The sequence below is a fragment of the Babesia microti genome, chromosome II (genome assembly GCF_000691945.2).
Source record: "Babesia microti strain RI chromosome II, complete genome".
NCBI classification, from domain to species: domain Eukaryota; phylum Apicomplexa; class Aconoidasida; order Piroplasmida; family Babesiidae; genus Babesia; species Babesia microti.
In genome coordinates, this window is record NC_027206.1 from 18033 (window position 1) to 42818 (window position 24786).

Genomic DNA, 24786 nt, shown 5'->3' on the forward strand with positions numbered 1-24786 from the left:
ACGAATTGCCGACACACTTAATGTAGTAAAGTCATTAGGAAGCAATAAAAATTTATACTTTTGCCAAGGGCGTTGCAGATTCTATTGATCTTGTAAAGTTTTGTACCTATAAACTCACTGGGGGACATGGATGAACTTTTAGAACAACAGGGGAAGATAATAGATCAAATATGTGATGATATGATGGAGTCCCCTATGCAAGGTAAGCATAAATTGAGCGTTAGGCAATATGGAATTATCGGATGGCAATTCTGACGGCCAAGAACATGAATGCGAAAACGAAGTTACTTTGATATTGGATGAATTGGCGGCAAAATTTACTGGATTGGCAAATTCCAAGAATGATTCTGCTATGGATGATGATGAGGAGGGAGCAATACAGGTAACCACCATTACTTTTTCAAATTATTTACAGATCGACATAGCTAATATGTTAATTCTAATGCTATATTGACGATTGTTGAACATCATCGAATTGTAGTTATGTTTTAATCCATAAAATCAATTAAAAATTGTCCATTTAATTTGTTTATTCATAGGTTTCCACTAATTGGAATCAATTCTAAAATTTATATAATTATATTAACTGCACACCTCTATAATTCATTAGATGAATTATGATTGCATTTTCTTAATCATTTAATGGATCTGATCGCTTGAGCTACCCAATTCAAATGTGATAAACTTATGCAGGAGGACTTTGTCCCTTTCCTACGCATATCGCATGATTGCCCCCCTTCACAGAGTCTGCACATACTAAATTTGCCTCCGGAAATGGACTTAGAGGTTCTCAACAATTTATTATTGCTGCACCCGCAATTGTTTAAGAAATCTTTCACCTTCGAAACCAACAAACTGCACGTCATTTGCCGTTCATTGGCCATAGCTAAGACAGCTCGGGATAAATTGGATGGACTTGTGCTTATGAATAGGGAAATTCAAGTTGTATATGCCCCTAGGGTAGATTCAACAAATATGTTTGGACTGAGCAAATTAGCTGCGCCTCCGCCGCCACTTCCACCCGAGGCACAGCCCAATTACATGTTTGGACGAGGAGGACCAGCATACAATTCCAGCATTTTACCCCTTCCCAATTTCAAGTCCAATCCTTCATTATTTGGCATGGGAATACCGCCGCCTCCGCCCAACGGCCCGCCATCGCACCTCTTTAAGAACAAGGACAAGTATATTCTAGGTAAATTGATAATCATTTAGACAACAAAAAGACAATACTTTCCCTTCTAAACAACCCCTCTCCTTCCCAATGGAATGAGACGCAATCCATTATTGATAGGCACCAAGAGTTTACTGACTTGCACAAGAAACACGGTTTTGTTCAAAGGTAACATGAAGATCCACTTTATAAACCCCACAATTAAAGCATGCTAACATAGGTATTTGTTGCTACAAGATTTGAATGCATCAGTTGTGACTCCTGATTTGGAAACTTGGATTAAAAATTCTTGTGGCTACCCCTACCCCCAAGTACATTTATTTGACCCTGCAGATTTAACCAACGGAAAATTGCTCGATTTAAATGAAACGCAGCAGGGGATCCCCGAAAATTTTACGTTGCACTTGTGTTTCAATACAAGGAAGCAATCATTGGATGCACATAGATCTTTGATTGAATTACACCCAGATCTGTCAATACAGCACACTGCCCCTTATTTGCCCACGAATACATTATGGATCGGAAATTTGGGAGGTATCACGGCACTTAATCTAGACATTTTGAGGTTAAATTCGGACGTATCACAAGTGAAGGAGTTGTTAGGATCTTTTGGCACAATTACAAATTTTAAGTGCTTGAATGAGAGTAATTGTGTGTTTGTCTCATACCAAGACATACAATCTGCAATAAAGGCCAGAAATCAGCTGTTGGCAGTGCCACTGTCAGCTTCTTCACATTCTAGCAACGTCATGAATGTCGATTTTTCGTCGTCTTTTATCACTGTAATGGCAAAAAATCAACAGCGCAGTCTCATAGATCAGGAATCAAATGGAGATATTGAACAACGACTAATTTCGGCACTAAAAGCCACGCCGGAAGGCGAAAAACTACTGGAAGAATTTCTTTCAGGCTCCTCTAAGCACTCTAGTATACATGATTTGGTGTCTACGTTACACAATGGCAATCGACCGAGGTACGATGACCAGAGGAGCGGCAGCGATAGGTTTAGGAGGGACAGATACGATAGGCAAAGAGGCAGAGGTTACAGCGAAAGGAGATCGGATGGAGATTTTGACAGGTACAATGCGCCCAGAGTTGATAGGTTTGGTCGTATGATTAGGGATTCATACCCGAAGGATTCATTTGACACCACGCCGAGGAAGAGGACTCCACCATCCATCGAGATTGATACAACAAATTTGAAAAGGGCAAAACACCAGTCCATTGTGTGCCAATTGCTCAAAAGAGGCAAAGAAATTTGCAAAGTATCTGCAGTGTTTATATCTGGAGATTCCACTATTTACATACCCCAAACGTTGGATGTCAACCAGCGCGCACATCCTGAGCGCTTGTCCACCCTATTGGATAAGTCTGCAAGGGTTTCTCTATGGCAATTGGGGGCTGATACCAGGCAGGATAGCGTCCAGTACGATAAACTTTGTGATTACTTGATAACCAAGAATAGGGTGGCATTGTTGCAACACGATAATCTGCAGGTTTACATCGTACCACCGTGCGACAAGTATATTGACACTTTAAAGGTCCCTGATGCCAATTTTATGTACTGCTACCTCATTCCTGGCGAACCCTGTTCTTTGTCTGTGGATGAACAAAATTAATTTTATGCTAGTTATGAGCCATGTGTTATAATGAATAGTTACAAATTACAACGTATGTAAGACCTGTAATTATGCTAGTTTGCAATGTTCTGTTGCCTGAGAGACAACATCTACCAGCTTATCTCCGTTGGACAGTTGTGCCATTATTGCATTTTGCAGTTTGGCACAAAGTTGCTGAGTATTTTGCATGTACACATTGTGAGATGGCTCAACAATTACAGATTTCACCGACCTTCCTAGCCCTTCCCTAAGGGCACTGCATGCATCAATTTGAACTGAGACTAGCATACTACAAATTATGGATCTTCTACTGATATTTACCAGTCCTCTGAGTGTATTTCCATCACATGTTTTAGGCCAAGGTGGATAGTTTAGCATCCACTGTTCAATTTCCTGCATCACTTTGTATAGTTTGATAATGGTTTCCCTAACACAATTGACCAAGTCATTAGAATGAGCAAAAATGAAGTCCTTTGATGCCTGCAGTATGCTGGCATACACTGGATTACTGATTTGCGGTACGACATACTCAATTTGACAACCATTGACATTCAAATCACCGGGGTATGTCACGGTTAATTCGCTAGAAACTTCTCTTGTTTCGGAAGTGCGGTAAAAAATGACAAACGAATCTAGAGTCTCGCGTATGATAGGCTGGAAGAATCCCTTCACTTTACTGGTGACAACACGGGCCCAGTTTGACATTTTGGAATCCATTTTCCCTTGGAATCCAATAGTCAAAACTGGGCAATAATTGTCCACACAGCCAGTTAAGCCAGAAATAATAAGCTTATTTCTATTCCATTCACGCAATATTTCCGTGATATACCCATTAGATTGTCTAGCGATTTGGGCCCCGTATGTATAGCCAAGTAATTTTTTTATTTTAGAGTTGTGGTAAGATTTAAATACGTCTAGCTAGATTAGATTATTTGATTTACACATTTTGAGGAGTCGATTAGACTTTCATAGTATTTTTCTTGGCGTTCACAATTCTCCTCCATTATGTATGTCATGTGTTCGTAATTATCATTCTCCATGCTAAATCAACTAGCACCTACGTTAGTATATCCAAAAAGTACGCTTGGTAGGAGGAGTGTATATTTCTGAGCAGCTGAGTCATAGGTTCCTCACTCTGATCATTGAAATTAGCTTTGCTTGTGAACAAGATTCAACGCAATTGGACAATATTGATTTGTACAATTCCAAAGAGTCACTAACAAGTTTAGTTTGCGGTATTGAATGGACGGAATTACCCCCGTTGGTTGATCCAAAAAACCCGAATGCTTCCTTACTGAAGGAATCCATTGTCATTAAGCAGTTTTAGCACTTTTTCATTCAGATCAATTAAACTCGCACTGCTATTGAGTGAAACATTACAACTGACTAGAGCAGGCAAATTAATTTTATGCGCTAAATTATAGCGAACTCACACAGCCATTTGGCAATGTCGGAGGAATTTGAATTTATGTCGCCAATCAAGGTACTAACGAAAGTATCCTAAGTTATTATTTGATTACTTCAAATGAACGGATTGCAAAGTGCAAATCTTTTAAGCTATGCGTGTGATCACCGATCCACAGGTAAAGCAGGCCTGATTGATTGGACAATTACCTGGCAAAAAATAAATGACAATCAAGAACTTCCGATGCACCGGCTTTACGTCATCAATCACACAAATTACATCAGTGTGATATTTAATATTCCACAGAGCATCAGAAACAGGGCCACAACTACCGTTTTTTACACATTCAATATTTGTGGCATCATTCGGTATCATTGACACTACTACACAGGCCCAGTTAGGTATGGTTGTGGGTATGTCATATGCATTTTAATTTAATGCTGCTGTTGACAACCATAACCATTACACATTCATATAAGCCACATAAACCTGTGCTATTGAGTGAATCAATAAACACATTGGTGACTAATAGACACGGAAGGTACGTAGATGGCACATTGGGATCAGGTGGTCACTCAAAAGCTATCATTTCATCGTTAACTGATCAAGTAATTACATATTTTACGTCAGGGTTCACTTATTTGCGTTGATAGGGACCCAGAGGCCATTAAATTCGCACAAAATCTCTCTGAAGACCGCGTAACAATTCTTTTAGGCAATTTCGGACAGTTAGAATCACTACTTTCCACTCATTCACTACCAACAACTGGATACTCGGGGTAATAATCTTTTATTCAGCATTCTATTGGATTTGGGTGTATCTACTCATCAATTGGAGGAACCGAATAGAGGGTTTAGTTACAAAAAAAACGGAATACTTGATATGAGGATGTCAAACCCATTATTCGACTCAAATTCCAATTTCGGAAATACATACAGTTGCAACACGGCTCAATATGTATTATACCATTGATGTAGATTGTAAACAATTGGCCTGAGGAAAGGCTATACAACTTATTTCGCGAGCTTGGCGAGGAGCCCAGTTCTGCTACAATAGCACGATCGATAGTTTATGTAGGCAAATAGTTTATGATAGTATCGCAAAATCAAGCCAATAACCACAACATACGACTTAAAATCTGCTATTCTCAAGGGATTATCTGGAAATGTCCCATTTGACACCGATATTTCAAAACAGTATATCGACAGTAATAAATACAACACCTATAAATCATTGCGGAACAACGAATTAGACGTTTGCGGATCAATCCAAGATTCTGAAGTTAGCGAATTAGATACATGGGTTATTGGCAAAGATACTAAGGTGGCAAATAGGCATGATTACACGACGTTATCTCGCATATTTCAGGTAGACCCATTGCCATATAGTCACTTCGCATGGTCGTAAATGACGAATTGTATTTTTTGGAGCAATTTTTATTAGCTTGTCCAGCACTAGTAGGTGTGAATGGAAGGATTGTGATAATTTCTTACCATTCACTGGAAGATAGGATGGTAAAGCATGCTTTTAAGAACTTATCTGTTCCTCAAAATGGTCCAAACTGGAAGATTGTAACTAAAAAGGTAAGCAAAAATTAACATATAGTGTATCACACCTTCTGCTAGTGAAGTTTCCGATAATCCCAGGTATAAAAATGATTATTTAGGTCTCGTAGTGCCAAAATGAGATGTATTGAACGTGTTTCCTAACCTTTTCGTGAGGGTGCCTGTCTAACTATCCTAATTCTTCCACCGTATCCAGTTTTTAGCCGTATATAGTACCAGCCATTCATTTTTTTCCTGCTAGTATTGGAAAAACACCGAGTAAATACCATCGGCACCACATTCATTACTCATGAAGGAGTGCCTACGATTGTACCACACATCGTTTACCCAGTATTGGCGACTTTACTGGCTGAACCAGAATTTTGATATAGAAATCGATGCATTATTTAGTTCTTACGAAATAGTTGATAACATACCATTTGTATCTGTTGCAGACTTGGAATCCAAGCCTACTAAGTATCGCATTTTGTTTACGTTGCTAAAGGCATTCTTTACACTCGAAAAATATGCAGATAGATTGAGTATTATGCCTAAGAATGAGGAATTGGATGATGTAAGCACGCTTAGGCTTGCCTTTGTTGCTATTCCCTACTTTTTGGGTTTCTTGTTACTGGAGCTACCCACTCTAGATAACAGATCGGCACTGCTTAGCGAAGCTAAGGTAACCACTGATAGATTCAGCTATACCTCATGGAATTTGGTACTAGACTATCAAACTTAGGCTCTCAATTCATGGTTGAGATCCCTGGAAATCGTACTGATAAGGTCGCACTTGCTAGACAAGATATGGACACTAGAAAGAAGATCAACCACCTTCTTTCGCTAAAGCTGAATAACAATACATTTGATCCTGCCATAGATGATATTATATCACCTCTCTTTCCCAACGTAAACGCTTAATTAATTCAGTACAGAGATGAATATGTAATTCGTGAGCTAACTATTTTACTGCTAACAAAGTAACATCATAAGTCAGTTAGGTTTAGGTTAGAGTCCCTAAGCCATCTACAATCCATAGATAGGGTATAAGTCATATATTTAGGAATTAAAAATCCTTGGAATTAAATCCAAGCAATCAACAGAACCCACTTCACCAACATATACAAACGCTATAATTTCAAATGCATCAAAAATCCCTTGTATGAGTGATTTACGAACTAGGCTACAAAGGAATGTGTTCATTCCAGGCCATAGTAATGTGCCCCTAACGCAGACATGCCAACAATTACACTGGCTGAATGCGCAAAAATTGAAATGGACATGGAACTGAATATCGGCAAGACCACCAATGGGGGGCGATTAGCCAGCAATTCGGTACGTAAACGAATATCAAGTCCGATGCCAGTAGCAATGATACGAATGATGCAAGGGAATGGGATAACTGGAAGGTAAAGAATTAGTGATGTAGGATGATCATCCCTGGGGTTCTGGTAACAAAAATCGCAACATAAGTTGATCGCAAGAAAGCATTATCCTAATGTACACAAACATATTAATTGTACGAATACGCGCTAATGCGGAGGTACATCTATATAGAACCCATCCCAGGCTGCAATGACTCTTGGGCAATATTTTTTTTTATTTTTGACTCCAGCACTAATTCTATTATCACTATTCGTGACGGTGTCATTATTAACATTAGGCAAGGTGGTGACATTACCATTAGCATCTAGCGACAAATTTTCCCCGGCAAACTCCATCTCCCGTCTAAGTAAAACCTTCGCTGGTACCTTGCGTTGGATTCGATTCTCTTCATGGTTAGAATTGATTCCAGATTGTTGTCTCCTGGCAACCTCTACTGTTAATACAATATTTACCGATGAGAAATGGGTCAATACCAACGATTTAGCCCTCAACATCCCTGCCAATCTGCATTACACCATTATCGCAAAAATATTTAGTTACAAATATTTTGGCATTATCACAGGTTAAAATGAGCAGATTTATAGAGCACACAAATATTGGCAGGAGTAATATAAAAACAATTATTAAATTAACGAGAAAACGTTTACCTTCCCGCCATAGCTTCTGTTGAATGCCCATAAATCCACACAATATCCTCAATGATCCCCTGCAATAGATTATCACAACCAGTACCTGCATTAATGCTGGCACTAGTAAGTTTGCATTGGTTGAGCTGCGGTTTAATGGCCTCCTGCCAAAATTTGACAAGTTCAGGCGATGAAAAAGGGGAGCAAATGTTATTTCTTTCCTCTTGGAAAGTCAAAAAATACTTCAAATTAACCATGCTATCTGAGATGTTATTGCTTGCCATCACTAGATTTTCAAAGAGTGCCAACCGTTTCTTCAAGTTATACAACAACGTAAGATGATACTTTAAAATAGAATTTCTATCTTTGGAGATCGTTCTATGGCTAACCATGGCTTGTTTCTCCTTCATTTCGGCCAGTTGCCGTATCAAATCATTAGGAATCCTCTTTAGTGCCCCAGCACGCTTTGAAATAGCCAAATCCATTGCAAGAGCCGATGCAGCATCGTAACACGATCTAGCGCTTTCATCCACTACAATTTCATCCAACAATCCTAAATCTCGTTGTGAAATGAATCTTTTAGTACCGGATAGAGTGACTGTTGAATATGTGGATTCGTGTATGACCACATCAGGGCACTTTATAAATTTGTATAGCATCGTAGCATCGCATGTATCCTGCAGCAAACAAATGATCCTAGGTCTTTTACCCTTTAAAACTTCCAATTCTTCGAGAACATAACCTACAGTTGGTAGGTTGTGCCTAATAGGCACAGCAGTTAATTTTATGTTGTGAGATTCTACAACATTGTACCTCAAATCTTTGTTAGCCTTTATACCACCATTAACGCTACTTGTGTTTGTGTGAGTTGAGATTTTGAATGTTTCGTGCGTAGGTGGATCGTAAGCGACATCATTTAGTTCCTTAATGACACATTTATGGGTAAAGCAACGTGAAATAGCACTATGAACAGAATTTATCATATTTCCAATCCCATCTGGACCGTAAATCTCAACCTTTCCCCACCTAAATACCACATCAATTACTTGGAAATGTCACTAATAAAGGAGAATACACCCAGTGAATGGTCCCCGTGTAAGTGGGTAAGGAATATCTTCTCCACCTTTGTGGGACTGAACTAATTTATCACAAACTTACACCTTGTTTTAATAAATTGAGCCTTGTACCTTCACCACAATCGAACAACCAAATTGGCCCATTCCTCCCTTTGGGTTCAAAAGCTATTGATGATGCACCACGAGTAGTTGTTACACGCCTAGAACCAGTGCCTAAAAAGGTTAAACGCCAGGCATCCTTCTTTCCAGATGGCAAGCCGTTTCGGTATATCTAAGTAAATATCATGTTACCTGAATGTTTCCCCCCTCGAAATTTTCACTTAATGGAACATCGTAAAAGTGTAAAATGTCGTTTACATTAAATTGTTTGACTTTAAGAGTGTTATTGAACACAGGGAAAAAAATTTTAATGAGGAACTTGATGATTCTGCTGGAGAATAAATACTTGTTGCAAAACTTGTTGAGGGACTTGTTCAATTGGCGCGACTTGTGCATCAGCCGATTGACAATCAGATTAAAAATACTAGGATTTTCAGTGCATTGGTCAGTAGATTGATTATCTTTGCATTGGCTTGCAGATTTGTTATATGCATCCGCAAATATATCTACCTTGTCCAATTTATGGAACAGTGTATCCAGTTCACCCAGTTCCTGTTGAACCTTGTCATAATTCTTGATAATTAACATTTCTAGCTTCCTTTCTAGGTTGTTGTAATCCATCAATCCATCGAGCTGGGATTCCAATCTGATCTTGCTGCCATGATCAGCACTAGGGCCCTCATCGGTCAATTCAAGATTGAACAAATTCAATACTTTATGGGTCTCTTCCTTCAATCCCGGATACTTCCAAGCATGTGTAATTTTGTTGACAAAAGATTCCACAATTTTAATGTGCTCACTCAAGTTGGCTGTTGTGGATTCTCCTGTTGTACCTTTGGCCTTGGGAAGATCAAATTTATCACTAGGAGTCATTTTTTTACCACTATCAACCCTATTATTTAACACATTGTGCTGGCCTAACGATTTCTTTTTACCAGAATCAATTGTGCTGGCGGATCTGGGCAATTCTGCATTTTCAGGCCCTAAAAACAAACGGTTAGAGCGATCAAGATTGTTAGAATGTACAAAAGAAAGCGTTAGATCTAATTTACATAACGGAACCACCAAGACTAGCGGCACAAGGGAACAGATCATGCAGCTACTGTACAATTAGATGTGCGCATATAGCGACTAAGCCCTGTACCACCAACAACAGGGCTACCAAGTCCCTCTCCCCTATTGGACCAGTTAGCTGCATAAAATTTTGCATACTTTTAGCACCAAATTTACAAGCGTAAGATCACCGCTAGACACTAGCAAACCACTATTTTTAACACTGGATTAAAGCTATATTACTGCGGAGTCCTATGCCTGGGACAAGCCACCAATCCAATCAATTGTGGCACCGATACTAAAAAATTGACGATTTGCGGCATAAAAAACATTATCAATTTGAGCGAACTGTAGCCTATGAGGAAGAGATTGGCAAAGAAGATACCCTGCATAACACAATACGTACGGCGAAACAGGTGAATGTATCACCCACAAACATTTTGGCAGGGTGCCTACTTCACAAACTTAATTACCAATTGAATAATAACAAACTCAAACATACTGCGATAAAGTACAGAGCGTAAAATCGCACAACTTGACTGCATTCTGTATATCCGAATCCGTGAATTGCCAAGCAGATAACAAGTGACTGACCAACCTCCAGTCCGTTTATACCTGAGATATCACTTTATATACCAGAATATATATTTATTGCATTTGGAATAAATGTATATAGACACACAATTGCCACCTCCCAGATCACAATTGCAGGCCCGCTAATTGGTAAATATAGATTAAAATAATTTAACAAATTTACACGTAAAAACTTGGGCCTAGCTAGGTAGTATCGTGAAGGAATCCAGCAAATTAGAGGGAGTACGACCTTAGTACCCCAACCAAATGAGTAAATATCGTCAAGTAGCCCCTAAATATACTTGCCTTCCTACAATCACTAGACCTAGTGTTAGAGATATAAATATTGCAATGAGCTCTTTACTTTCACCAGACAAGCAAAAAAGTGTAAATAAGTAGATCAAACAGGCAGGTATACTACCTGGTTCTGGCACTAGCGTTTGGGAGCCTATCTTGTTGATATCTCGGCCCACAAAACCTAACAATTACACATTTGTGTTACCGTAAGTGCATAATAAAGGTAAAAAAAGAGAGGTTGCGATTGTGCATGAGATAAGAATAAAGACAAAGAAGAACATACGAACATTGGTGTGTGGGGTGTTTCAATTCCCAATTAGGATTCCTAATGATCCCAGGTACCGCCAAGGACCACTACTCGGTTCCACTTAGGGATAGCAAAACACCTAGTAATTGATTTAAATAACATAGATTGTTCGATGGTGTACCGCAATCCCCTGTCTGTGAACAAACTCTTCGATTCAAAGACTGACCACCACTTGAAAACTGCCTGGGACATTTTTCAACAGGGTAAATCCAAAAACCCAGAAGCTGATTGCCTGGGCAAACGAAGACGGTTGCTCAATGACAAATTTTCTGAATTTGAATTCATCTCCTATGCCGCAGTACTGTAGTATTTATATAGGCTGAAAATCTTGGCAATAACCTGGGCAGCGCATTGTTACATCTAGATTGTCTTGTTGAACAACCGTCAGGATTCCCAAACTTATTACCTATTAAGCCACTTGGGATCTACATTCCCAATTGTATTGAATGGTTAATAGCAGAAATTGCCTGTAATGGGTTTGGCCTAACTTTAGTACCGATTTACGACACTTTGGGCATTGAATCCACACGGTACATTATGAAGATTACCCAACTCACCACTATAATTTCAAGTGTTGATCTTGCACTTAACATATTGCAAGCTATCGGAAACTCCCCCAATCCTACGGAGTTTGCTCTCAAGTATTTCATAATAGTAACCGAAGACCCTATCCCTAAACAACTGGAGCATAATGATCTGGGTATAGAAATTAAGTTGTGGAGGGATGTTATTGATTTGGGACGGGCACATCCAAGGCATTTCTCTCCAGCCACGCCAAATCATATACACACTATATCATTTACCTCCGGAACATCTGGTATACCAAAGGGAGTTGTGATATCACAACAGGCATTCACCACTACTATAACTTCTGTTTTTGTATCCTGTAAGTCTCTACACTCGTTATATTAAACACATTTTACATTTATACATCACGAGTGGTATGGATATCATTGGTTTACTCTTTTTACTATCATCAATTTATGTTCTTCCTATTAATAATATTGTCACATCAGTTTTTACTTTTACCATATTGCCGTTAATATTTGTTGTGAAATTACAAACAGTCTTATTGTCATTTATTTGTTAATATAACACGGTAATTTATATTAATTTCAAGGTTGTTTCCTTCAAATGTGTTACTTGAACTATTATAGATTATAAATACAACTACATCATCCGTGAAATTAATATATTGTTGCGCCGTTCCGATGATAAATATACTTTTATTGATCTCCATATGATTATCTGCCATGTAATATTGTTTGATTATAAAACATAAAATACGGAAAATAGATAATTCAGTTGAATTAAGGGGAATTACGTCAATACCGGATTCGTTAAAGGTGTACCTATCATACCTCCCTTTGGCGCACATGTTTGAAAGATGCTTTGTAAATGCAGTTTACTGTATTTCTGGCAAGATCGGTGTCTATTCGGGCGAGATTAAGACGATACTTGATGATTTTCAGTCGCTAAAGCCGTATATATTCACCACAGTCCCACGTTTGCTGCAGCGTATATACGATCGCGTCATGAACAATATCCAGCAGAAGAATTTCATCTTAAGGGCGCTGTTTTACCGCGGCCTCTCAATTAAGTTACAACGGATCAAGGCCACTGGAAACTGTGAGCATGGATTTTATGATAAGGTAAGTGCATCATTATTACCCCAATTACACAATACAATGGCCATTTCGATACTATGCATTTACATACAATGTTTTAGTTATTTTAATTCACAATCTACTTATTATTGCTTTAGTTTTTGAATTGCATGAATATACTGATAATGCTTGTCAGGTAGATAATTTTTGGGAAATTGAGGGAACTTTTGGGAGGAGAAGTAAAGTTTATCTTTGTCGGTTCGTCCCCACTGGATTGCAACGTGCATAATTGCCTCCGTGCCTTCTTCTCCGACAGCATTGTCTCCGGTTACGCCTTAACGGAGATCTGTGCCGGTGGCTTCTTCCAGGATGTTGGAGACCCACAACCAAACAACGTAGGTTCCCCCTGTGTTAGCCTTGAATACAAAATACAATCTGTGCCAGAGTTTGACCTGGATGCCACTACTGATAATCCCAAGGGACAATTGCTGATAAGAGGCACATCTGTTGCTGCAGGTTACTTTAAGGACCCCAAAGCCACTGAACAGACCTTTAAGGATGGATGGTTGCACACTGGTGATATAGTGGAGAGGTTGGATAACGGCGCTATAGTTATCATTGATAGACTAAAGGAGATATTCAAATTGGCTCAAGGAGAATACATTTCACCCGATAAACTTGAATCAACACTATCCCGAAGCCCATTTGTTCTTCAATCGTTCGTCACTGGATTGTCCACAGAACAGTTTCCCGTTGCCATAGTGGTACCCGATCCAGACTATGGCAAATTATGGGCTAAGAAGAACAATGCACCGAACGATATCAATCTCCTATGTGAAAATCCGCTCTTCAAGGATGCGATTTTGGATAGTATAGTTACAGTATGCAGAGAAGCTCAATTGAAAGGGTTTGAGATTGTGAAACAGATACATTTGGAACCTGTACCTTTTGACACAAAGAATGGAATGCTTACCAGCACTTCAAAATTGAGGAGATTGGCGGCTAGGAAAAGATACATGGAGGTAATTCAGAGACTTTACGATATGACACGGAAGGGGACGCAGCCTTAACCTCACCTTCTGCCTAATATACTGAAAATGTATTGAAACTTTCACCACTACTTTTCCATGTTACATTTATGCACACCAACCCTAATGTGGTATAACATGGCACGGAACAATGCAGTCTATTAGCATAAGTATTATGACTGAAGCTAAGGTCTCCCTACTACACTGCCAGAATAGAATGCCTCTGTAAAGCTCAAACGCCCCTAGTCAGCTGAGCCTAACGTATTGGATAGGTTTAATCCCTCAGCACCTATCGTTATATCTAAGCGCCGTAAAGCTATTGCAACTGGTATATTAATTGTAGTGTTAACTGGAATTGAATGTCATACCAATAATAATTCTTTAGTATAAAATTCTACCCATTGATATGTAGTGTCCCGATTTTAGTCTTGATGCAGATATTATGAAGGTATGCTTGGAGGATGTTGTGACAGATAATGGGTGGAGTGTTAGACGTATAAATTAGAAAACCCACAAATTATATGGTAAGGTTGAGGTTGGACCCACACCGGGTATAATGTTAATAATTCCAGGATGATGGTAAAATCTTTGGTTTACGGAAACATTTGCTGATCACATAAGGTAGTATTTATAGTTTAGGGTAGTTATCATAGACTAGAGTTAAGGGTAATGTTGATACATATGAAAGTGTACATAATAATTATTAGATGAAAACAACGCTCATCTTTTCGGGGGATTTAGTCTTTAAATCAGTATAATAATTATGTTTAGATTTTTTGGAAATATTATAATATGGATTAATTTATCAATAATAATTGATTATATACAATATTGACATAAAGTATTGATTATGAATGCCTATCGACAACAAAGGCACATATACACGCATATTTATATAAACCTTTTAATATAGCATAGCTATGAATTGTTTTTATAAGGAATAGACATAGGCGTACCTGAGTAGGGAATAATATAGTGTACATGGTGTAGCTGTATCATGCCTAACCCATTGGGAGGTAATTTATTTTTGAGCTAGGCTTCGATGGCACTACTGGGAAAATTTTAAAAGTGTCACTAAGGAACTTTTTGAACCACGAATCATTAGTGTTTGAATGTTGCCCCAACTTTAATGTCATTTTTGGGAAGAATGGGCGTATGTATATCTTTATTTAGAAGGGAAGAGTGCAATTGTCCAAGCAATCGCCCTTTGTTTCGGTTTGGATGGAAAAGGTGCAGGACGTAACTCGACGCTAGCTAATTACATCAAGGATTATCATTTACCAGAAGCACATAATCGGTAAACTGATTTCTACATCGTCATTTATATCCATATTAGTTCAAGTTTTTAACATTGAGCAAATAAATCTACAACTTTTTACAGAATAATGCACAATGTAATTATTGAAATATTCAAATGTTACCACACCAATCAATTTAATTATCCACTGAAAAATGTGTGTTACACACAAATATTTTTTTACTCCAATTTACCGTGCAAAACTTGACCCAGAACCGCTACAATTGAAGTCACCCTATCGAATTCTGGGCCAGATGCCTTTGAGTTTAACGCCAGGGGCCCCTACCTCACCATCATTAGGTGCAATGATCAGTTACTTAGGTGTATAACTAGAACTTCATCAACTTACTACATTAAGGGAAGCAAAGAAAAAAGGGAACAGATATCCAAACGCAAATTGACAGAGTACCTGAACCAAGTTAAAATAAATGTAATTTTTACTTAATGCAGATAAGGAGCCCTGTAGTGTACATGGATCAGGAGCTTAGCAAGTCCTTCTTCCTCCACGCCACCAGCCACAGCTTCTACAACTACTACATGAGCGCAGCTGGCCTTGATGTAATAAACAATTAAAACAGACGATGAGCCACGCTATGTCACTCGAGAAAAACAATTTGGAGCAAACAAAACTGGAGATTGAACGGAAACAGACTTGCTTAGTCCCAGAGCGTAACATATTGAAAGAATTTTGCCAATCAGTGGAGCAATTTGTGAACCAATTAGGCGAATGGGAGCAGTATACCGTATCATTGACTTAGGGCTAAATTGAATTACAGGCTGGCAGAGTTGAGGGATGCAAAGCATGAGTTTGAAAATTTCAATAGGAGGCTAGAAGAGGCCGATAACTCGAATATTAATGAGGATATAAAAAGGGTACCTAATTGATTATGCAGCTGGAAAATGAGATTAGTTTGACAAAGGGCCAAATTGGCAACATAAAACATCAACTCGAGTGCCTGGCCAACCAAGCCTTATCACTAAAAGAAGCCAACAGAACTCAGAATGAAATAATTATATCCTTCGATACCCAAATTTTGCGGTATTACAACAAAATTACTCAGGCTTAATAACCAAAAAAAAGGCATCGAAAGAGAGATAGACCAGACCAAACTGGAAATATCGCAAATAGAATCACAAGTAAATATGCCCCGACTTAGGAATTGGACAACAAGAATACAATCCTTTCCATTGAAAAACATAAATCTGAGTTACTAACCAGTGAATTAAACAAGCTCAGCAGTGAACTGTGCAAGCTGGAGGAAGAATATGATAATGTTAATTCAACTATTGCATCTTGTGATGGGGATTTGAGACAGTTAGAATTTGCCAAGGTATTTAAATAGTTACCCAGAAAAACGTGTTAGATAAGCTACACCAAGTATGCAATACAATTAAAAGAATTTCCTGCAAAGATGACCGTGAGACAATGGAGCATGAAATCAAAAACACTTACAATTATAACGTATAATAGAGCCCAATTAGGTTATTTTTGTCGCCAGTAAGATTGAAAAGATGGCCAAATCTGGAGAGTTTGACGCCAAGCCAATAGGGCCAATAGGCAAGAAATAATAATTACTCAGGCCGGCTAATCAAATTGAAATCGAGCGTTTGTGGCACAAATATACCATCTATCATTGAGCGCCATATTGGCAAATTAGTATTTGCCTATTTGGTCGCTAGTGAGAGTGATGGAAAGAAGATCAGACACTTGCTAGAAGCTAATTCATGTCCTCATGGGCGAGTTAGAATTGTCAAAACAAATCTATTCCAATTGTCAATGCAAAATTACGATAGCACACCTAAGCTAGATAATGTGCTATTTAGGTAGGACTCTCTCGACGTAGCTACCTTGATATTGGTAATATGGACGAAGTACTATGCCATTTTTTGGCAAAATTTCACCATTTCCTCACCACAGCCGTATTCTCTAGTTACAAAGACATGTATCGTGCCTTGTCCAATGCTGAAACGCATGTGGAAATTGGATTCACGTTGGATAAGGTTGGGTACGGGAAGCGCATAAATGATTGTAAGATAAAACTGATACAGCACTTTTTTTCCCTGCATGCAATGAATACGAGTACAAACCACCGAAATACATCCAAATAAATGTACTAAATCACTAATGTAGGCCATCGGAAGCAATACATGTATGGAAAGCTATGTAAAAAGTGAGATTGAGCTTACAGAATCTCTGGAGGATTTAAACTTTAAAATAAACCAATTGATCGATAAACAAAGGAGCTTAAAGAATAAAATTGATGACTTGAAAAGAGATAAAACGAGGTTGTATAAGGAAAAATTCATTCTCGAGTCAAAACTATCTCATTCATGTGACAGCAATTCATCACTTGTAAGACAATGATCAACCAGGAAAAGGAGAGCAATAGCTTACAATCAAAATATGAACTCAAGCTAAACGAATTGCAATGTAAATTAAAACATGTTGAAGATAAATTGAATGAAGTCAATCACGATAAGGTTTCGCACTTTGAAAAGATAAAAAATAATACCACATTACTTAATACAGTGTTACATGATGTGTCGCAGCTAAAAAAGGTAATTTGCAAATTGATCGCCAGTCTTATGGAGAATGGCAAACAAAACTGGACAATCTGAGTAAAACTTTGGATGCTACTAAAAAATCAAAGATATCCCTTTTAGAACAAATTGAACAGCTCAGATCCAACCGCACCAAAGCCAAGGATAAAATAATGGTCAGTAAAACTAATCTAGCTACTTGAAAGGAAAATGAATGCTGATGGAATAGAGTTTGACAAATACGAGACTCCAAAGTTGTCAATTCAGGCAAGCATATGGATAATGGCAGGAGTATTACAACATGATTGAAGCGAGGAAGGTACTGCTTAAGAAGATGGTTCAGGACAACGTTTCTCAGGGTAAAATCGGGGCACCGACAATTCAAGACTACATACAGGTATTGCACACCTGATTTAGGAATTGAAGAATGAAAGGGATCAATTCCAGCAGAAATTACAGGAAAAGGAGGAGACTCTCAAGGAAATTATTGAGAACTTTACACTCGGCAAGCAAAACTTTTTCTTGAGGAGTGAAAAGTTTTGCAAGATCAAACAGGAAATCAAAAATATCGTAGGTCCAATTCAACATGAATATTTACAAAAATATCTAACATAGGCAAAACATGTATTCAAAGACACTCTGGCTTCCGTGTGCGATTATCAAGGGAATCTAGTGTTCAATGACGTACAACACACACTGGACATTCAAATATTCAACAAACAACAGGCACTCAGCAAGTTTCACGTTGCCACCAACCTCAAGGTAGTACAATACGCCCCCTTATATAGACATTATCCGGAGGCGAAAGATCCTGCATCCAATTGTCACTTCTGCAAAGCTTGGCCAGTATTACATATTCTCCCATACACATATTTGATGAGTTGGACGTTTACATGGACCAATCGACCCGTATGAGGAAGTATGTGTTTGGATTTATGTAGCATTGATGCGTTGCTGGACTTTGCCAGGAAAAATATTAATAGGCAATTTTTCCTAGTGACTCCACATTACGAATTTGCAAGACACATTTCAGGCAAATCGATAATAATCTAGACAATTATTCGCACATATCAAAGTTATTCAACGTGGGCCATAAGCTATAGTATCCAGAATTACCAAAGCTTACGCTGTAAATTATTTACACTAGTCCACGTCGCATCGTTTAAATTGTGAGTGATAATTAGTGACAGGTAGCAGCGATTACATAAGTGATAAGTTTGAGCTTGGCAACAAATCCTAGCGCTGCAATTAGGAAAGTGTGTCTAAACCTATCAATCTGTCCCTCGGTTAGATTATCTGCACTGGTAATGCCCTTGGCAGTAAAAAATGGGTTACCTGAAGTTGATCTCGGATATACTCTAGCTGATTAGCGATGCTTGGCGTCAGAAAATTGACAAAATCTGCGTTTCTGGGACAGTTAAACACGTTCTCACATTCGTTAATAAATACTAATGCTGTATCCAACCAATCGCTCAACAAATAACCGTCATCACCGCGGGAAGATTGATTAATTAGGTTATCTTTGAGCGACTCTAGTAGTTCTACTTTGGCTGTAAAGTCTGCGTGGGACCAATGGGCAGTTGATATCTGAGAGATTATTTGGGCGAGCGAATTAACATCGGGGAACTCGCCTGTCATGGTAGAGACGTTATCAATTAATAATTAGACAAAATGTGTATGATCTACCCTATTTATTTCATGGTGAAATATGACAAATTGATGTCAGGAGTAAAATAAAAAGTGAAAGGTTTCTCACCTCCCTCCATGGCGGGGAATCGAACCCCGGTCATCCGCGTGACAGGCGGAGATACTAGCCTCTATACTACCACGGACTGGTGATCCAACCCAAACACAATAACTAGGCCAACTCACTTTTAACACTTCACCTACTTCTCGTGACAGAGCATAAAAGTTGCCTTACATCCCAATCAAATACCATCATTCGGCATGAACTTTACACAAAATTGTTACTAATATCATGTTTCTTCTACAATATATCATAAATTAATTGTGTAATTTATACAGATTAAAAAGTTTACAATACCGATTTATCCCCCAAAATATTGTATATGTCACTTAAGAGTATTTTTGCAGTAATTAGCATATTTTATATGAACATTCAAAAGTTGAAAGCTCTGAATCGTCAAGGGTTTATAGAAAGATTATGTTATCTATATAACTTATTACTTATGCATTTACCATCATATATTTATATACTTGTAAACTAATGTGATTCATACTAAAGTTAACTATTGTTACAGTTACAATTGCCACAATCATTTTTACGACGATTTACACCATTACTAGCTTTGGATCCGTTCCTGTACCACCTAGTATCTTCTGGGTCAAAGCCCTGGTGCTTAGAATCCAACAGGGCCCATTCTGGCGTTTCCGCTGCATAATCCAAAGGGCCAAAATCTTTACCCGAATTCACCAACTGATGAAACTTATCATAGTGTATCCAAGTGTGCCATTTTCCATCAAAAAAAAACTTGTTACTGGCAATTAATACGCTGCACGAATGTCGATGCTGGCAAATTACAGTGTAATTTGTCCCAACCCATTCGCTGGCGCTTATTAGTGCATGAGCATATAACACAACCTGTGTCAATCGTTATTGTTTAGCATAAAACAAATATAACCGCGAAATCATAAAAATGACATATTATATTGTTACAAAGTGTAATACCTGATCATGCCACGGAACATTGGCCATAGTAATATCACTATTCACACCGCAATAAGTCACACCCTTTATTTCAATAAAACAGGGCTTTCCCAAACTTACCAACATAGCTAAATCTTGTAGCTCATTGGCGTGTTCCTAAATAAAAATATCGTGTTACGGTCATATTAAATTGCTTCACAAGCGTCAACCTAAACACTGTCCTCTCACCCCTGGTTGCTAATATACTTATTGATTGCTGAAACCTCTGCCAAAAATCGGAGAACAAAGGCCTATCAATCTTCTTGAGCGATTCCTTATCGAATGCATCAATAGAAAGGTATAATTGTGTGACTTTTTTGAGGGTATTCAGCAAATCCGGGAATTGTGCGTTTGTTACCTGTGTTAACATACGATCCTACTAGGAAAGTAGATATCTGGCGTGTATGTAAAATATCAATCAACTGATTTATGTGCGGGTACATTATTGGTTCACCAACTAGTGACAAGGCACAGTGCTTAATATGCTGTGCCTCTTCAAACCTGTCACTTTTTATGTCAAGAACTCCTTTCAATTCTTTAACCATTTTGACATGTTGCTCTTCCGCTTGTTTTGCAATGAATTGCGGGTCGTCGGTGTTCCACTTCCACCTAGTTCCTACGGGATTTGTGTGATGTCGCCAGCAAAATACACATTTGTTAGCGCAAGCGAGACTGGGTGTCATTTCCATACAGCGACTCGAGATTATTCCATAGAAAGTATGTTTATAGCAACCTCCACGACCTCTCATATGGGATTTGGTCCATCTACACAATTTTACTGCGCTATGAGATCCAATAATTCTATATCCCTCTTTAATCAAATTCCTTTTTTGCAAGGCACTCAACATCTCAGCAGTTTTAGTTCCAAAATCTTCAATATCATCAACGCTATCAATTATATCGTTTGAATGCCATACAGATTCACCGCTTCCGTGATTAGTTATGGCGTTCAGTATTTTATCAAATACATCATTTTCAATAGCGTATAATTCATGAAATCTGCGATCGATAGTGATTTGCTTAGACATTTGTGTTGCGCCTAATTTTTGCAGGAAATTGTTTATCTTTAAGGAGGATAAGCAAAAATATTCATCCCCAAATTGGCTATCACCAATTCCAACAATTAGATATGACACTTCTTTTAGCAAGTTTTCAGTTTTATGTGTATTTTCTGCTAAAATTTCAAGTTGTTTATAGAAAATTTGAGCCCCTTTGGGGGGAGAACCACAACTAGAAGTTGATATAAATAGTATAAACAAAGAGTCTTCCTTGTCAGTTCCAATCAATCCACTCAATGATCCAGAATCATCATCAATAGTCACTAATTCATCACATGTGATGAAATGTGTATTACTTTTTCCAGGATTTATGGGTTCTAAGTTGGTATTTTGCAGAATGCCCCAAAAGCGTTGAGCAAATGCCAAAGTTGAGGTTCCATCCCCCGCCCATGCGATATAGACAGATTTCATTTTATAAAATGTCTAACAAAAATTCCATATTTTTACACATCTTGTACGATAATTATCACTCCTACTAATTATATATCATATCATATGTTGTTTGTTGTTAGTGACTGTGCTGCACCTCAGTATACTTTGGGTGTCTGTATATTACAATTTGAACACAATAACAACAATAAATTAACAATATCTAAATCTAAATACAAAATTCCATTTGGGTTTACATACTAGCAATATATTACATGTTCCTTCAGTCATTATTGCCACATCCACAAATACTCATTCGAATTGTATATGTAATTACGTTGTCAATAACCTTCCTAACAACATTAGCATTTAAAACTCCAAATGTATATTACAATAATACAAAACTTGGACTAAAATTACAATCGTTGAATGTATGCGTTGGCGAACTCGACCCGCCTACATTATCCCCTGTTCAAAAACTCATATCCCCCGAGTTGGAGAAGGAATTGAAACAAAAAGGATTTTTTGTGGGTGAAACAAACTCCTGGCAAAATTGGCATATTTTAACTCAAGGTATAACGACTGTAATTAAGGCCAGTGGAAGGACGTTGGGAGCCACAAACTGAGTGTAGAATTGGCCCCCAAATTTTACTCGCCATACGCCATAAGGAAGCCACTGCTCTATTGGGGCGAGACAAGGGCTGTTGTAAGCATTATTTCATTTAGGATACGGAGTTGAAGAATTATGCTAGCATCATCGATGTTTATAGGGAATATTGGCCAGACGGATACAAGCCTAAGGACGGAGGGGCTCACATAGCATACAATCCAAGCCTATTCATGCCTGAATGGGTACCATTGAAAGATAGAGATGGACTTAAGTATGCAGATGTGAGATTCTTTCAAGGCTGGGCGGCGCTTCCACCAAATTCACCAGTTAAAGTAAAGTCGGCTTCTCCAATAATCGTTATTCCAAATACAGGTAGCCATGCGTTTTGATACAGGACGTAGATATCAAAAGTTTTATTTGGGCCCCTATCCAGACACGTTTGGCTGGACAATTGGATCTTTAATGAAGGCTATGGCGGTGGCTAGGTCTCCGGGGCACGCAATAGTGGCTATAAAGATCCACAACATGAACCCAGATACCACAATCAACAAAGTCAGGGAAGACTTGCTCCATATTGGCATGTTTGCCAAAAATGTAATCACATATATCATTTAGATTGCCTTTGAGACAATAACGCCGGGAATGGAATCACGTGTGAGAAGTGTCATTAAGGGTCCGGTCAATTTGTGCGCTGGTGCACTGGATTGGCCTCAGAGCGTGAAACTTGCCACTCCAGAAACGCATATTGCCTATATTGAGGAGGGCGGCGAATTAGATATTGAATTCAAAATTGAATGGGGGAGAGGGGCGTATGTGGGGGATATGCATGGTAATTGAATGTACTATTTAGGATTGTTAAGGCAAATGGATGGCTGCAATTTACCCTGCAGTGTGAGACGTAGAGTTAAGGAAGTTGAGGATGGATTTTATCCCATTGATGCAGTGTTTGGCGGATGCAGAATGGTCAGGCTTGCTGTACATAAGTTACTGGGAAATAGGTGGTGTGCCGAGTAAGTGAGACAGCTTCACGCAAGTATATTCGTGATTAATGGTTATTTGTTGCTTGTAAATCAGCAATAAATCAGGGTATATATATGATTTGTAAATTTGCACAGGGTATACATGGAAAATGTGTGTAAAATGTATAAAAATTCTTCCCGCTGACAGTTACATGTCTACGGGGAATTTGTGACATATGAAATCATTTCTACACCAGAATCATTCCATATAAAGTTTTAACCCGTCAGCTTATACCAGTCAATATCTGCTATGACTAGGGTAGGGTTAAATGGTAACCTCCGTTAAGTTGGGACTAATCGATTAGGGAGGGGGCGTTGGAGTTTCTAGAGTACTTGATATTTTTTGCTTGTTATACGCATTCGCATTAATATATCTTTATAATTTGAACGGCAATGTTTTGGGTTTAAAAGTATACACCTTAAAACTTGCAATGTTATGATATTTGAATCCAACGTTGTTAGATTACATACTTGCGTGATAAAATTAATTAGTTTCGTTCATTAAAATTATTTCTCATTAATGCAGATCTCAAACATGTCCAGACCCAAAGGAGCAACTCGTTTTCGAAGTGTGGACTGATGAATCAACCACGCCTCTCTCCATTTTGGAGTTCTCCCTCGTGGAAGTAGATTCTTGGATGAAAGAGTTGATCCGTCAGGTCTCTACTGATGTGGATTTTGACAATGAAGACGAACAGCTCAAGGGTATAAACTCACACATGCAGATTCTTGGGTCAAGATTGATAAATTTGGTTCGCTCATGCGCAAGATCCAACTGATGGGCGGGCCAAAGATTGAAATGTTACATCAGACAGGCCTATTCAACAGTAGAAATCCGGAGGATTTTGGATACTCCCAAGATGACATAAAGGATATCCAGCAATTCCCACAGGCTCCAATCAATGTCCCATTAATTGAACCAGTCAAACCAGATCTAGACCACGTGTCTTGGCTCTCCAGCGAATTAAAAAAGGAGGATTATGCAGAGGCAGTTGAGATTAAGAGTGATGACTATATGTACAATCCAGACACAACTGGAGCACCAGACAATCCTGTCAATAACTTGATTACGTCAATACCTCTTTCTTTTGATGACGTTAAAGCGCTCAATGATGTATGCCCGAGTTCATTTAGTGCGGAATTGAGACTTTTATGGACGTCCTCAGGTTTAGGGAATTTGAGATCAGACTCATACCAAATCTGTCGGAGAAGGGCGCCCAAATGTTACTTGATCACTGCAAATCACTTGACACCGGTGGCAATGCCACAGTTGAATAAACTATTGTATATTATTTACCAACCTTTTCATCGCAAATACACCAAATTTTCAACTATTTTCCCAATAAATTTTAAAAATATCTGCCAAATATATAACTAAGCACGATAAAGA

The 24786-nt window shown here is 38.4% G+C and overlaps 12 protein-coding genes and 1 non-coding gene across 13 annotated transcripts; 6 read left to right on the top strand and 7 right to left on the bottom strand.

The window, feature by feature from the left end:
• Positions 1 to 126: 126 nt before the first annotated feature.
• Positions 127 to 2793, top strand: BMR1_02g00075 (conserved Plasmodium protein, unknown function; the record flags this gene model as incomplete). The annotated part of the gene is made up of 6 exons (XM_021483015.1): positions 127 to 202; positions 225 to 382; positions 694 to 1195; positions 1216 to 1342; positions 1395 to 1708; positions 1730 to 2793. 6 exons carry the CDS (start codon positions 127 to 129, stop codon positions 2791 to 2793), a joined length of 2241 nt encoding a protein of 746 aa, XP_021337985.1.
• BMR1_02g00080 (hypothetical protein) lies at positions 2863 to 4101 on the bottom strand (the record flags this gene model as incomplete). The annotated part of the gene is made up of 4 exons (XM_012792337.1): positions 2863 to 3711; positions 3735 to 3834; positions 3855 to 3907; positions 3928 to 4101. The coding sequence occupies 4 exons, from the start codon at positions 4099 to 4101 to the stop codon at positions 2863 to 2865; spliced, it is 1176 nt and encodes a 391-aa protein (XP_012647791.1).
• Positions 4085 to 4573, bottom strand: BMR1_02g00081 (hypothetical protein; the record flags this gene model as incomplete). Its single annotated transcript, XM_021483016.1, has 4 exons — positions 4085 to 4206; positions 4227 to 4293; positions 4314 to 4387; positions 4408 to 4573. The coding sequence occupies 4 exons, from the start codon at positions 4571 to 4573 to the stop codon at positions 4085 to 4087; spliced, it is 429 nt and encodes a 142-aa protein (XP_021337986.1).
• A 62-nt stretch (positions 4574 to 4635) lies between these two features.
• BMR1_02g00090 (Ribosomal RNA small subunit methyltransferase H) lies at positions 4636 to 5908 on the top strand (the record flags this gene model as incomplete). The annotated part of the gene is given in 8 exon segments (XM_012792339.1): positions 4636 to 4806; positions 4829 to 4977; positions 4997 to 5156; positions 5177 to 5272; positions 5295 to 5567; positions 5588 to 5782; positions 5805 to 5845; positions 5866 to 5908. 8 exon segments carry the CDS (start codon positions 4636 to 4638, stop codon positions 5906 to 5908), a joined length of 1128 nt encoding a protein of 375 aa, XP_012647793.1.
• Positions 5909 to 6053: 145 nt separating this feature from the next.
• Positions 6054 to 7220, top strand: BMR1_02g00095 (TAP42-like family; the record flags this gene model as incomplete). The annotated part of the gene is given in 8 exon segments (XM_021483017.1): positions 6054 to 6425; positions 6446 to 6652; positions 6674 to 6723; positions 6745 to 6787; positions 6807 to 6957; positions 6978 to 7078; positions 7099 to 7152; positions 7173 to 7220. 8 exon segments carry the CDS (start codon positions 6054 to 6056, stop codon positions 7218 to 7220), a joined length of 1026 nt encoding a protein of 341 aa, XP_021337987.1.
• BMR1_02g00100 (Ribonuclease Z) lies at positions 7276 to 10025 on the bottom strand (the record flags this gene model as incomplete). Its single annotated transcript, XM_012792341.1, has 7 exons — positions 7276 to 7471; positions 7495 to 7559; positions 7582 to 7633; positions 7777 to 8781; positions 8802 to 8893; positions 8914 to 9102; positions 9123 to 10025. 7 exons carry the CDS (start codon positions 10023 to 10025, stop codon positions 7276 to 7278), a joined length of 2502 nt encoding a protein of 833 aa, XP_012647795.1.
• Positions 10026 to 10029: 4 nt separating this feature from the next.
• On the bottom strand, positions 10030 to 11134 carry BMR1_02g00105 (UDP-N-acetylglucosamine--dolichyl-phosphate N-acetylglucosaminephosphotransferase; the record flags this gene model as incomplete). Its single annotated transcript, XM_021483018.1, has 8 exons — positions 10030 to 10122; positions 10143 to 10206; positions 10227 to 10369; positions 10390 to 10435; positions 10457 to 10598; positions 10620 to 10848; positions 10871 to 11034; positions 11059 to 11134. The coding sequence occupies 8 exons, from the start codon at positions 11132 to 11134 to the stop codon at positions 10030 to 10032; spliced, it is 957 nt and encodes a 318-aa protein (XP_021337988.1).
• Positions 11135 to 11181: 47 nt separating this feature from the next.
• On the top strand, positions 11182 to 13837 carry BMR1_02g00110 (Long chain acyl-CoA synthetase 5; the record flags this gene model as incomplete). The annotated part of the gene is made up of 5 exons (XM_021483019.1): positions 11182 to 11242; positions 11265 to 11458; positions 11479 to 12046; positions 12466 to 12812; positions 12968 to 13837. The coding sequence occupies 5 exons, from the start codon at positions 11182 to 11184 to the stop codon at positions 13835 to 13837; spliced, it is 2040 nt and encodes a 679-aa protein (XP_021337989.1).
• Positions 14793 to 18736, top strand: BMR1_02g00115 (Structural maintenance of chromosomes protein 6A; the record flags this gene model as incomplete). The annotated part of the gene is given in 26 exon segments (XM_021483020.1): positions 14793 to 14811; positions 14832 to 14948; positions 14969 to 15092; positions 15306 to 15392; positions 15414 to 15522; positions 15543 to 15650; positions 15671 to 15828; positions 15851 to 15965; positions 15986 to 16131; positions 16154 to 16229; positions 16250 to 16423; positions 16444 to 16554; positions 16575 to 16650; positions 16673 to 16916; positions 16937 to 17121; positions 17142 to 17203; positions 17224 to 17445; positions 17466 to 17651; positions 17675 to 17809; positions 17829 to 17900; positions 17923 to 18030; positions 18051 to 18203; positions 18249 to 18395; positions 18422 to 18552; positions 18575 to 18666; positions 18687 to 18736. The coding sequence occupies 26 exon segments, from the start codon at positions 14793 to 14795 to the stop codon at positions 18734 to 18736; spliced, it is 3207 nt and encodes a 1068-aa protein (XP_021337990.1).
• Positions 18921 to 19271, bottom strand: BMR1_02g00120 (conserved Plasmodium protein, unknown function; the record flags this gene model as incomplete). Its single annotated transcript, XM_021483021.1, has 1 exon — positions 18921 to 19271. One exon carries the CDS (start codon positions 19269 to 19271, stop codon positions 18921 to 18923), a length of 351 nt encoding a protein of 116 aa, XP_021337991.1.
• Positions 19394 to 19465, bottom strand: BMR1_02g00116. The gene has a single exon. It is a non-coding gene; the product is annotated as a tRNA-Asp (tRNA).
• A 413-nt stretch (positions 19466 to 19878) lies between these two features.
• On the bottom strand, positions 19879 to 21809 carry BMR1_02g00125 (S-adenosyl-L-methionine-dependent tRNA 4-demethylwyosine synthase; the record flags this gene model as incomplete). The annotated part of the gene is made up of 4 exons (XM_021483022.1): positions 19879 to 20235; positions 20323 to 20457; positions 20480 to 20698; positions 20721 to 21809. 4 exons carry the CDS (start codon positions 21807 to 21809, stop codon positions 19879 to 19881), a joined length of 1800 nt encoding a protein of 599 aa, XP_021337992.1.
• Positions 21810 to 22042: 233 nt separating this feature from the next.
• BMR1_02g00130 (DNA-directed RNA polymerase subunit alpha) lies at positions 22043 to 24674 on the top strand (the record flags this gene model as incomplete). The annotated part of the gene is made up of 9 exons (XM_012792347.1): positions 22043 to 22340; positions 22361 to 22473; positions 22494 to 22749; positions 22772 to 22971; positions 22993 to 23206; positions 23228 to 23387; positions 23923 to 24101; positions 24122 to 24510; positions 24531 to 24674. 9 exons carry the CDS (start codon positions 22043 to 22045, stop codon positions 24672 to 24674), a joined length of 1953 nt encoding a protein of 650 aa, XP_012647801.1.
• Positions 24675 to 24786: the final 112 nt, after the last annotated feature.